Raw genomic sequence first — 12,618 nt, forward strand, 5'->3', positions numbered from 1 at the left:
CAGCCCTTTGAACAGTGGAATCTGGGATTCTGTGACATCCATCATGTTTCAACAGTGGGCCACAGTGCAAGCATCTGGGCCAAACAGCTGATAAATATTAATATAGAAGTACAAAGTATACTGAATTATACATTGAAATGTAGAGCAAATCAGGGAATTGTTTTCTTTTGTAATGAATGACATTCTCTTACAAGTACAGTTACATTCCACCAAATAGAAATTAAATAAGAGCAAATAATATTTGCTATAGCATGGTTTATTAACTTCTTATAATGACTTGAAAAATTTTAAATTATGACAGGCGAGTGTTTTTTAAGGAAAGGACTTAATCTTCTGCAGGATCAACGAATAGTTTGATTCTTCCTGATCTTCCTATAGCTTTTTCTGTACACACACACAAAAGAAAAGGAATGAAGCAAAAAGGATTTGGTCCAGCTCCCAGATTCTACCCCAGTCAATACCCCAGTGACTGTCAGAGCTGTGCATGAAGGTTTGTCTGCCTGGACAGAGCCAGTGACATAAGATGACCTCTCTTCAGCAGACCAGGAGAGAAATATGGAAAAGATGTATTTCAGTTTTCACATATGGTGCCTAATTAACCTTAATTAAGCTTGTGTTGAGGGATCTTGAGCAGCTTGCACAAGGGATATTTGCTTCCTGGGTTTTTTTAGCTTTAAGAAAGGAAGATTTCATCTCAAAAAGAGAAATACACTTATGAAATACAAATTTTCATGTTCCAATCCAATTTTATGAGGCAGTACAGATTAAATACCCATGTTTTTATTGTTCCCTACAAGTCAAACTATATTAAAAGAAAAGAACAAGGATTATAATAAAGGAGATTATCTGTTCTTCATAGTTTAATGTAAAAAATAACCAAAAAACCAACCCTAAACATTTTACAATTTGGGCATATGTTCCCTTGTGTAAAATTAGATTATTTTTATCACTTATTTTAAGCTAACTACTCTGATGACCCTAAAAATGAATCAACCTTGGCAGCCACACAATTTACTGCAAACGTCTTCTCTTCGACTATGGGCCATCAGATTTCACAGACAGACACCACTGCTATATTCTGCACATTTCTGGTCTTAGTACACACTGGGTGGCAGTATGGAAGGGTTTTGTTCAAACTGTCATTTGTGGGAGTAACCCAATACAAAATTGTAAAGTTAAAAATATTTTAAAATATATTTGAATTTAACACATCAGATTATAAATATTCGTATACTTGCCAGAGAGTTCTCTCCCTGCTTCTTGTTAGAATAACACTACTTGAAAAAAGAGTCTGTGTTAAGCAAATTCAGTGCTCCCTGATCTGAAATTTTTCATATTGCATATTGCCTGAGAAGTTTCTTTCTGTGTGGAAAAAGTCAGCTAATGTAATTTAGCTATTTCTGAGACTGCAGCAGAAACAAGAACAGAATTCTGCTGTGTCAACAGATTAACACAACTTCTTGTGTTTGAAATCTGCAGTGCATCTGTGGTTTACAGCAAAAAACTAAGAATTTGGAAGCAAACTAGCTGTGTTTGCAATTAAATGAGAAATGGCAGACCTAGATATTGGGGCACAGGGGGCATGATGACAGAACTGAAAGCAAAGTCCCTCCCTGAAAGGGACAGCTGACCAAACCATGTGCCTCAATTGACATATGGAAATCATTGATTAAGGACTTTGTGGTCAAGACAGTTGAAATTTTCCCTGAAGATTTGGTCTGGGTATTTTGGGTTTCATTCAGTATGGTTTTTGTTTCGCTGGTTTGTCTTCTTGGCCTTTGTCAAGAACTCCTGCCTTATGATATTTTCTGAGTTCTGCTTCTCTTTAGGTCAATTTCTTCAGTTTTGGGCAGTACAGCTGAGGAACTGAGGAAATGCAAATTGAGACTCAGACGTGTAGAAGGTCTGGAGACTAAATTACAGTTACAGCTGATGGTTTGGGGAACCACAACGTGGGTATACACATTTCTTTGTATTTTTCAAATTTCCAAGGCAGAGACTCAACAGGAGAAACTTAAGGCAGGACACTGCAAATGCAGGGCCTTTGAAATCAATGAATGTTCAAGGCTTTAAATCTTTCTGTGCCTCAGGTCTTTACTTGAAAATTTGGGATGACAAGAACATCTTCCTAGAGCATACTGTGAAGATAAATTCATCATTTATCTGTGAATCATCCTGGCTAATCCAGTCAAAAACACATGGAAACTAACATTTATTTTTTCCCCAGAAAGATTTTAATGGTATATCATATATAAAACCTAAACATAATCAAGAAAAAATAGTACTGATTGATATCGTTCATGAAAGAACTGTGTCCATTTTTCATCTCTGAAAGTCTCAGGGCTCTGAGTAAAAGCAGCAGATATAAGGATACATACTCATACACCAAGCAGGTAAATTTTGTTGCATACAAAAAATAACACTGGCATTCCTCAAATTCTTTGGTTTTCTCTAGTGCCATTTTTTGTTACACCCAAAAAGATATTGACAGAGCACATATTAATGTGCAGATAATAACACCAGCCATATTATGTTGAGGAAAAGACTTTATATTTTGAATACTTTCAAAATATAAAGGACAGGCAGGAATACACTGACATCATCCCTGAGTTTGTGAAGAAACATCCTCTTTAGACTCATGACAGCATATTTATCTATTATTGATTTTATATTTTCTTCTGAAGCATCTAGCATTGACAATTGCTGGTGACAGGATATATGACTAAATGGATAATTAGCCTGATAATTTCCCCAGGTTTCCATGTGAACTGAGGATGCTATAGCAGCATCTGGACCTGATGAGCACATATGGAAACAGCTGAAATGGAGTGATGGCTTAAATCACTGCTTAGAAAGAAGCAATGAGACAATAGTGCATGTAAGCAGGGGTGCTGAAAGCAGTCTCCATTTTATAAGGGATATATAGGAAAGATTAATGTAAAATCTTGACGTGGTTCTTTGCCTTTCCCTAAATTGACATCAATAAGCATCTTCAGTATTGATTTTTGCTTATTATTTAAATGGCCTCATACAAATACAGACATTAAGCCAGATAAATGCAGAGATCAGTATAACTGCAGCTAAGAGTCTTCATACCAGAAATTATACCAATTACTCCCCAGGCTGGCAAGCCTGACTAAACAGAACTCCACCCAGACTTCTGAATGCAGGGCTTTAAAAGCAGGATGATCCCTAATCTCTACTTAGTGTCATACCCTGCAAAAACTTCCTCAAGCCTTCTAACCGAGCCTGTAGCACTCAATATCCCCTCTTCCTTTGCAATGTCAGATCAATATGAGTTGAAAGTGTGCTGGGGACACAGAAATTATCTCTCCTTCTGAGACAGAGGGGCAGTGAAGTGCCTTTTTCAAATACTCACAGATGGTTCGTTCTCACATCTGTGAAGGTTGCACAGTTCCTATCAAACACAAATGTCTAATTCATGTTTCTTGTTACCTTTCAGGAATTACCTCACAATTGCCAAAAAAAAGAAAAAAAAAAAAAAAGATTTCAGGATTTCCAGACTTACCTGTTCAGATTTAATCAGACTGTTCCAGTGAAACTAAATCATGTGAAGGTGGAACTGTTTTACCACCAAATGGATAATCAAGCTAAAATATTCTATATACTTGAATATAAAAAACTAACTGGAAATAAAAGTACATTAGCTTTATTTCTGAGAATAAACAGTACCTTTCTCCTGTCATATAATCCATGGTTATCCAGTATCATTTTCCTTTCATGTGCAGCGTACCTCCGCAAGTCACGTCCAAATTGCTGTCAAAGATAGAGCAAGTATCAAACACATGGACAAACCAAAATTCTTATCCTTTGCACCTTCTAACACCAAACCAAATAATAAACTAAGGACCAAAAATTACTTCTATTAAAGGAATACAGTCTGATAAAATCAATCATCTGAAGAGAAATGTTTGGATAAGGAATCCAAACATTTGCATCTGTCCGTCATTGCAGTCGGTTACTGTGACAGCAGTTGGGCTCTGTATAAAAACGCAAACCTGTGATGGTCTCCCACAGTCTGGATGTGGATTAGCCCAACAGGGAGTAGGAGCTCAGTGAGGCAGAGAAAAATGAAGTCATTGCCTACTCATCCAAAGGGCCTCACACTGTGTGTTTTTAGTGTAGACTCCTATTGACAGAGTGGAGAGAAGGGCTTTTAAGTTGCCAAACACTTCCAGGATAAGAAAAGACCCCAAAGTCTGCAGAACTTAATCCAAAGTCCAAATAAATACATTTTGTTATCTCAAAAAAGTGACTGAAGTAACTCAAACTCAGCAGGAGAACACATCAATTTCAACATTTTGCCTGGTCTAAACCATCCTGCTTCCAATTAACCTGAGTAGAACAGAGTGGCAAGGCACCAGTACTGCTTCTAACACATCAAAAAGATAATTCAGAACAGGCTCAGAAGCTCTCCATTGTACCATGCAAGCATTCCCTAAAAAATGAACATCAGAAGGCAAATATGTAGAACAGATTAAAAAATAATTCTGTTTGGAGAAAGATTAATCATTTGAGTTTTGAGTTTGCATTAGTTTGAATTTTTTTGTTTTTAAAATAGTGTACTATTTTATATTATGCCAGCTAACTAGTGTCTATTGTGAAAGTAGCTATCATTTCAAGTTTTGTTATTAAAACACAAATCAAAATATATTTTATTTTGGTTCAAAACTAATGTTTAATTTTAAATTTTTTCCAGTTTTTTACATTTTGAAGGAGTCAATTAAAATGCAACTGAAACAAAACATTTGATCTAATCCAAAAAGAAAGATATCAAATTGTTTTCAATTTCCTACAAAACAAATTAAGTTCCAATTCAGAATATCTCTTCCTCAAATGTTTAGCTTCCTGTAATTATGTGATGCTTTCCAAATCATCTCTACCCAGTAACCATTTAAATTGCTTGTTAACAGCATCATGATGTAAAAGACAACACAACTGACCAAAAACCTAGCTCTCCAGTTCATAAACCTAAACACTAAGCTTCAAGGAAAATAAAGCTTAACCCTCCTAGAGAGACATCCATAAATGTTAGTGATGAGTTCATCAGCTCCAATCCACGACCAGTGGTGGATGACAGTATGAGATGGGATGTGTGGACATCAGGAATATTTTTTTTAAATCCATGAACTCTGAATAGTCCTGAAACAACAAAAACATGTTTGCAATGCTAAGAAAACATACAGTGCTGTGCTTACTTACCCTGGAGCCTGTCCAGCCTAACAGAGCATATGGATATTGCTCAAAGGGGGTTATGACCAGATCCACACGGATTGCCTTCCAGTCTTTGACTTCTGCCATTTCCAATTGTTCTGACGTGTTGCAAGTGCTGCTGTCTACTCTTGGCTGATATAATTTTAAAATTGCAAAACACTTCTGAAAATGATCCATGGCATCAACTTTTCTGCTTGGCAGCTGTTCCTTTACAAATGTTGATTCAATGATATCACAATAAAGGAGTAAGCCCTAAAGAGAAAAATTGTTCACATTGAATTGCTGAACTGGTTTTACTGTCATTCCAGAGTTTCTAGACAGTTGACTTAAAAATTCATGTGAAATGTAATTTCAGTAAACAAGAAACTGTGCCAGGGCAAATCTGGGCTAAGGAGAGACATGAAACAGCTTCAGATTTTGGAAAAATATTTGAGGGAAATCTGCACTGGTAGATATCTGACAGTAGTGAGGTCCTGCCCTGTACAAAAGAGATAGAATTTGCAATTCTTCCCCTCCCTCCTTTTCTCCTAAACCTTTTTCTAGTTAATGTCAACAGAAATTTCTGAGTAAAGATTGATGTGTTCCTACGTAGCAGACATCTAGAAAAATATTATTAGTCCAGTGCACAGTCTTGCTGAGGGATTCCAAAGTGGAAGATTCCATTTGGACCATATCTATTGCATGAGATTTCCTTGTGACAAGGTCTGGAATCTCCATGTCTTTTGCTCAGAGGAAATGCCCATTTCTTTAGGTCCTTGGACCACTTTTTTGTTTCTGTTTTAAAATCACTCCAAAGTTTACACATTCTCTTCCTCTGGACTAGGGGTGTTTTTAAATTGCAGTATTGAACTGAGAGTGCCTATAAGTGGTTTTATTTGATGGCTGTCAGTTGGTAACTACAATGGTGGTGTAGTTTAGGAATGGTATTCTCCCATTTAGTAGCCCAGCAAAAACCATTCTTCTTGCTTCCCCCTCCCCCGCCTCAACTGAAAACACAAAAGGCAAAGATCATGGGCTGAGATAAGAACAATTTCCTGGAAACAGCAATGAGGTAAGACAACAAACAGTAACAGCAGCACTATTAACAAAAGAAGGTATAAGACAAAGAACCAATTTACATGTAAAATACCAGACTATTTCAACCACCACACTTTCTCCCATTGGAAGAAAAATCCTTCTTCTAGGAAGAGAGAAAGTCCCTTCCCCCCATCCCTGGCAATGATGGAAAGTGGTATTGAATAACACTAGGGTTGGGCCATGCCCCTTCCCTCTGATCTGGACCAAAACCAGGACAAAGGGTCTCCAGATAAGACTCTTAATGTCCCAGGTAACAAAAAATGGATTTTTGGAAGAATACCTCAGTATTAAAAACCAGACTTTTATTATTTCTTTTATTTAGTGCAGGTGTGGTAACTTTACATGCCAATATCTTAAATGCCTTAGAGAATACTTTACAGTAATAAAATTATCTTTATCACTCAAAACTATAATTCTGCCCCCCCCCAAAGAAAAGGCATATCAAAAACATTTAACAAGATATGATTTCCATGAAGAGACTCTGATATGTATTATTACATTCTTAGCCTCCAGCTTTTTGTTGATGATAGCTCTAAATTAACAACCCCATTATTCTACTGGAAATCAGTTATAGGCTCTTCATGGGTCAATGAGCCAGCCTTTTTAATGATAACTATTTTATTTGAATTGGCATTCTTTCACTTGCTTGGAATTTTTCTTGATTATGAAGATTTATTATAAATTGATATGAGAAAACTCCTTATGTAGCTTCTGCTCTTGGATTACTAGTTTCACAGTCTGCTGATTTGAAAATGCTTAAATTTAGCAGGTGCTCTGTAACATCTATCTTTAAAACAGCAATTTTTTCTTAATTTTACCCCAATGTCACAAGGCACTGATGCTTGCTCTTTTCAAATATAGACTCAAAACAGCTGTTGAGTGTTAATGCATAACTGCTTATTTTTCTGCTTTTTTTGATGAAACTATACTCCCTTCACGTTAATTTTCTTGCTTTTAATGCTAATAAAAACAATTTTAATATCATTCATCATTGACCATTAATTGATGAATTCATCCTTTGATTAAGCACCAATATTCTGCCCATTTTTTGTAAAAATCTGATAGCTACTTAGCAGTATTTTCTCATTTTTTGCTTCATTTTTCTTTTTTGCCCTTGGAGATTTGGGACACTACACAGTATATACCAGAAGTCAGGGTATCACCATTGATAGGAGCCAAAGCCTAGGTCATATGCATTGGGATAGCATTTCTAATTAACCTAGTATAATTAGACAGTGGACATCACCATCACCCCACAAAGTAAAGGTGAAACGCACTTAGGTACACTTGGAAAAGGCACAGCCTGAAGGGGCGGTCAGCTTTGAGGATTGTGTGAAGTTCTGGCCACTGCTGCCTGCAGAGCTGTATCCTTCTCATTACTCTGAGTCAGGGAATCTGCAGTTCCTTGCACATTTCAGATTGATCTGTACACCATAAAGTGCTGTAGGTCTTGTTTACACAATTAAGTTTTAGTATGGGCATTTTAATTTCTCAAATTTACTACACCATCAAAACTAAATGTATTTTTTAGAACAGTTATGTGAAGACTCTCAACAATTTTCCATTTTTAGAATGACTGCACACTTTTACTTAAATATGCTGAGTGCTGGTGCATCAATAACATTGATATTGGAGTAAATCCATGTTCAAATTGAGGAAAAGTATGACTTTTTAGAAAAATATTAAATCAATCACCAAAAAATCAATCAAATATGGTCACTAGCATTCTCAGTAATTTTTAATTAAATGGAATTCTATTCCATATTTAGTGTTACATGCTGTCATTATTCATAATTGTTGCTAGCTGGATTAATTCTGTAAAGCTAAGTAGGATCATTTTATATCATCTGAAAATGAAATCCAATATGTTCTTCTGAAATGTATACATTGTTGCTCTAAATTTCCTTCTGAGATAGTTTAATAAAGTGAAACTGCATTTCTTTTTTTTTTTCAGTGAAATTCCTACATCTAATCCAAAATAGCATGTTAATTTGGAAAAATCTCAATCTAGATGAGATGGATAGAATTCTATAAAGTAGAAGAGCTAAAGGAAATGATGCTTGGGAGAAGTCAGCCCTTTTAGGATAAGAAGTGACTAGAAAATGGCATCAAAGGTTTGATCAGCAGTGTAAAACTCAGCAGCTGCTGCATAATATTGCAGCTGCCTTGGTCCCTTTTTCATCTTGAAGGTCCCAGTGTGTGGGAATGATCTGTTTCTGAGCATGTCTGGAGCAGCCTGGCTTTGACAGCAATGGACAGATCAGCACTGGATCCATCAATGAAGGCGGTTACCTCTCTATGCCATGGAAATTTGCACTTCTGAACAAGATAAAGAGACAGATAGACAGACAGAGAGTCACATGTACCTACTCACCCACACACAGCTATACAATACACCCCAGAAAGATCACGTCTTAAGAAATGCCAGATGTTCACATAGAACACAGCAGGAAATGGAACACTTCTGCTTACTTTATACAATAACCTCACAAGCAGGATAATCAGATTCAGCCCTGTACTCTCTCTAAAGAAATTTAAGCCAAGATTTCTCATGGTCAGGGCTCTAACCACCCTGCAATAATCTCTTTTAGGTAAGAATTTCCTCATCTGAGTCAGAATGAACCAAAAAAATTAATAATGAATTTTGAAGAAAGATGAGACAGTATGTGTTCCCAAAGGAGCTCAGCATCATTATGGTCTCTTTCATCTGAAACAAAAGGTTCTTTCCTCTGGCTTCTTAATTATTTCTATATCTTGTCTTAGAAACAGGTTTTGTTGCTGGCAAAATCCAGCTGCCACTTAATAATGAATGTGTGGCTTTCCTGTGAACCCTGTTTCCAGCAAAAGAAGAAATATTACTTGCTCCTCACCATCCTTCTTTAATGGGACATCAAACCTTCCCCTTCCTGATCCCCTCATCAAGGGTGAATCCTAGAGTTTAAACCAGACCAGTAATACATTAAAATAGGTAAGCACAGGCAGGCGTCTCCATCACTCATTTTCCTAAAGCCAAAAGAAAAACAACAACACTATATTTACATTAATATAAAGGGAAAAACTGAAGAGTGCAGGAGGGCCTGTAGTAACAGTATCTCTTCCATTGTCAAAAGTATGTATATAATAGGAACAGTGCTAAATATAGCTATACAGGTTTGCAGCAAAAATGAAAGCATTTTTTCACAGTATGTGAATGAAGCTACATCGACACAGATGGCTCAGCCTGTTTGCCCACAGACTTTCAAGCTCTAACCCACAGAAGTAATTTCTTACTTTCTTTATGAGGCTTTTTAGAGCCATTAAGACCATAACCTGTGTACTGCATCACAGCTTTTCCATTTTGCCACTCTACTTTGAAGACTTTGTGTTCTCTGTTCCCCAGCCTGTTTATCTCTGGTGATGCTGCATCAAAGACCATAAGGTGCTGATTTAGCCACTTCATTTTCAGCAGCTTTCAATGGAAGTATTTTGTAACACTAAACTTTTAAGGTAAGAAAAAGACCCTTTAAACTATTTAAAGCTGTGGTCCATAATTTAGAAGTTAAACATTGTAGAATCCTTCACTCAGAGCTGCCAAAAGGAAGCCAACATCACGACCTCTGTGATGTACATCAATTAATTTGGGCTTAGAAGGAGCAGCACAAAAGTGGCAAGCTGTGATGCAGACTACTGCAAAAAGTTACAAAGTGCTTTATTTGGGTTTTTTTCTGTCTTCTCCTCTCCCTTGGAAATAAAGATAATAAAAAGGCAAGAGGTGTATAAATCCTTTGTTTCTTTTTTGCCTTTTGATTCTGCTGGCAGTTTGTTTTTCAGTAGTGCCAGTAAAAGCCTGTACATTACAAATGCCACAGTAGAGAGCTAGTGTAACTAGTATAAACCATGAAATGTCTGGAGGACAAACAGAACACAGGAAAACATTGTCCATAGGTTTAAACTATACCCAGCTTCTTTAGGTTTGGTTTCCATGACCATTGTTCTTCTGATATGCTGTACATGCTTGGATTTCTAGAGGAATCCTAATCTTTTTATCAAACTCGTGGCCACCCTTGATCTCCCATACTCTGCCTGCTCTCCCTTCTGCCAAATAGCCCCCTTAACAAGAAAACCAGTAAGAACAATTTATTTTCATTTTCTTTTCTTTCAATTCCTTTTAATGAAAACAGCCCAAATCATCATGGTTAGTAATCAAGTACAGCAATATCCTGCTCCAAAATACTGCAGTCAGTTGTAACAAGGCATATGACATTCTTTAAGAGCTATATAGGCTTAATTCAGTTAGAACATGACTTTTTTGGTCAAGTGCTCTTTAGTTCATACCTGCTTTTTCCATAAGTCAATAACTTTATGCAGAAGTTCATCATCCTCTCTTGGTCCTGGATTGGTGATCAAAAAGTCTATGTCATGTCCAATATTCTTACCCCTAGAAGGAATAAATAACAAGGACATTAAAAGAGTTAAGTTCCTGTTGAATTTTGCTGTTTTCAAAGACAGCATTTTTGCTGCATTATAAGAAAAGTTGGTTGCAGAATAAAGTGATAGCAATGTTGCTTCAAACATAAACAAAATGGAATCTTTTATTTCTATTATGATGCCTATTAGTGTTCTTTATAAAATAATAATTACAATATTTTAATCTATGTTCTCTATTTTTCAGCTAAATACTACAGAACCATTTGCAGATGTTAAATCTCTTTCTTTCTTCCCCGTAAGTCCCAAAAAGGAAGATTTTAGTCATCTTTGGATTTAAAAAAAAGCATAATCAAAATACAATGTTACATATTATGAATGCAGTGCAGTAACAACAGATAAACTTGTCAATCAAACTACCACAGATATTCAATATTCTTCTTAGCTTTTGATGAACATTTTAGTGTACAAAACTGTGATTATGAATATTTATTTGTTCTTTCACCAGCAGATATAAATCCTTCGACTATTTTGGAGTTCTTTTAAATATAAGAATGCTTTTTACAGAGATGGAGATTGATTTTTTTTTTTGAGGGCAGTTCATCCTTAATGTGACTAAAGCTTGTTCATTATATGCACTAAGGATTTCATAATTAAATCTGTGTGCACAAATTTAATTGCAAATGTTCTTAATGAAAAATTATGCCATAACCTCCTGTTTTCCTCTTTTAAGTCTAAGCATTCAGCTTGTCTTTCATCTACTTTCCAAAGGTGTTAAACTGAAATCTGATTAAGACTTGGCTATCGTTGGAAAACAGGCAAAAGCATGTTATTGAATGTTTCCCTTTAGAATTATAAAATGCTTGAGAACACATGAAAATTTATCTCACAGTGCAATTCATGTGAGTATTGCAGAACCAATACAAGATTTTAATTTTGGACTTGGTAGTACAACAGAAACTGCACACACATTTACTGAGTGCAATCACTCCAGCCTAAGGAGAAATGAAGAGAGGAGAGGAGAGATTTCTGCAATGAGAATAACTCTTCTTTATGGAGTTGGTGGAGTAAGCACCCAAAATCTGGAGTAGTGAATCTTATGTGCAGGACATCTCCAAATGTTTTTTATGTGTTTATGGGAAAAGTCAGCTCTTGCTGATGCTCACAAGGGTACCTGATGATATTATTCAGGAGGGCGTTAGTCAACGTGTCAAGCATTCAGAGAGCTTGTGAACTGCTATTCAAACAATGAAAATAAAACTGTGCAACCCAAAAAAATCTTTTTTAAAAAAAAATCATTAAATTATTTATTCTCCTAAAATAATGCCTAAAACTGAACCTGGTTTCCTAAACTTGGAAATTTGTAGGAACAGAACTGATAAGCAGACTTGTCAACTGCCATTTGTGTGACATGAAGTCATCTAACTGATGGGTAGTTGAACAGCATTAGCACAAAGTTGTAAGGAGATGAAAGTCTGAGGTTTGCATTTGACAAGCAGTCATACTCACTATAATGCAACTATTGTGCTGCGTCTGCAGCAAAATCGAAATTGCTTAAACAGGTAGAAATTATTTCAAAGAGGTTTCAAACAACGCATCAGTCTAGGCTTAGAAACTGAACAGCAATTCAAAGTCAAGAAGTTAGAAAATATTTAGTATTCCATGTAACACTGAGTTATTTTGTAGGATGCCATTCATTATCGCTAAAATTACAATAATAATGCAAAGCTCTTACATAGCACTTTTTACTAACATGTCTCAAAATATTTTTCAAAGGTAAGGAATTCACTATTCCTATCTTAGAGATGCAGAGTGGTATAAGAATATTTGCTTTAAATTATTTTTAAAGAAATCAAAGGAAGAAATTGGAAGCTGATGGAATTGAGAGCTGACTCCCCATGC

At 36.0% G+C, this 12,618-nt stretch overlaps 1 protein-coding gene across 1 annotated transcript in view; it reads right to left on the reverse strand.

Moving 5' to 3' along the window:
• Positions 1-790: 790 nt before the first annotated feature.
• DNTT (DNA nucleotidylexotransferase) overlaps positions 791-12,618 on the reverse strand; it is a 111,892-nt gene continuing 100,064 nt past the window's right edge. Inside the window, exons 14-17 of the mRNA XM_064716984.1 lie at positions 10,627-10,729; positions 5,224-5,487; positions 3,694-3,777; positions 791-802 (exon numbers count right to left, since the gene is read on the reverse strand). Coding sequence (XP_064573054.1) covers positions 791-802; positions 3,694-3,777; positions 5,224-5,487; positions 10,627-10,729 — 463 coding nt within the window. The remainder of the gene's footprint in view (positions 803-3,693; positions 3,778-5,223; positions 5,488-10,626; positions 10,730-12,618) is intronic.

Source organism: Zonotrichia leucophrys, chromosome 6 (genome assembly GCF_028769735.1).
Source record: "Zonotrichia leucophrys gambelii isolate GWCS_2022_RI chromosome 6, RI_Zleu_2.0, whole genome shotgun sequence".
NCBI lineage: Eukaryota > Metazoa > Chordata > Aves > Passeriformes > Passerellidae > Zonotrichia > Zonotrichia leucophrys.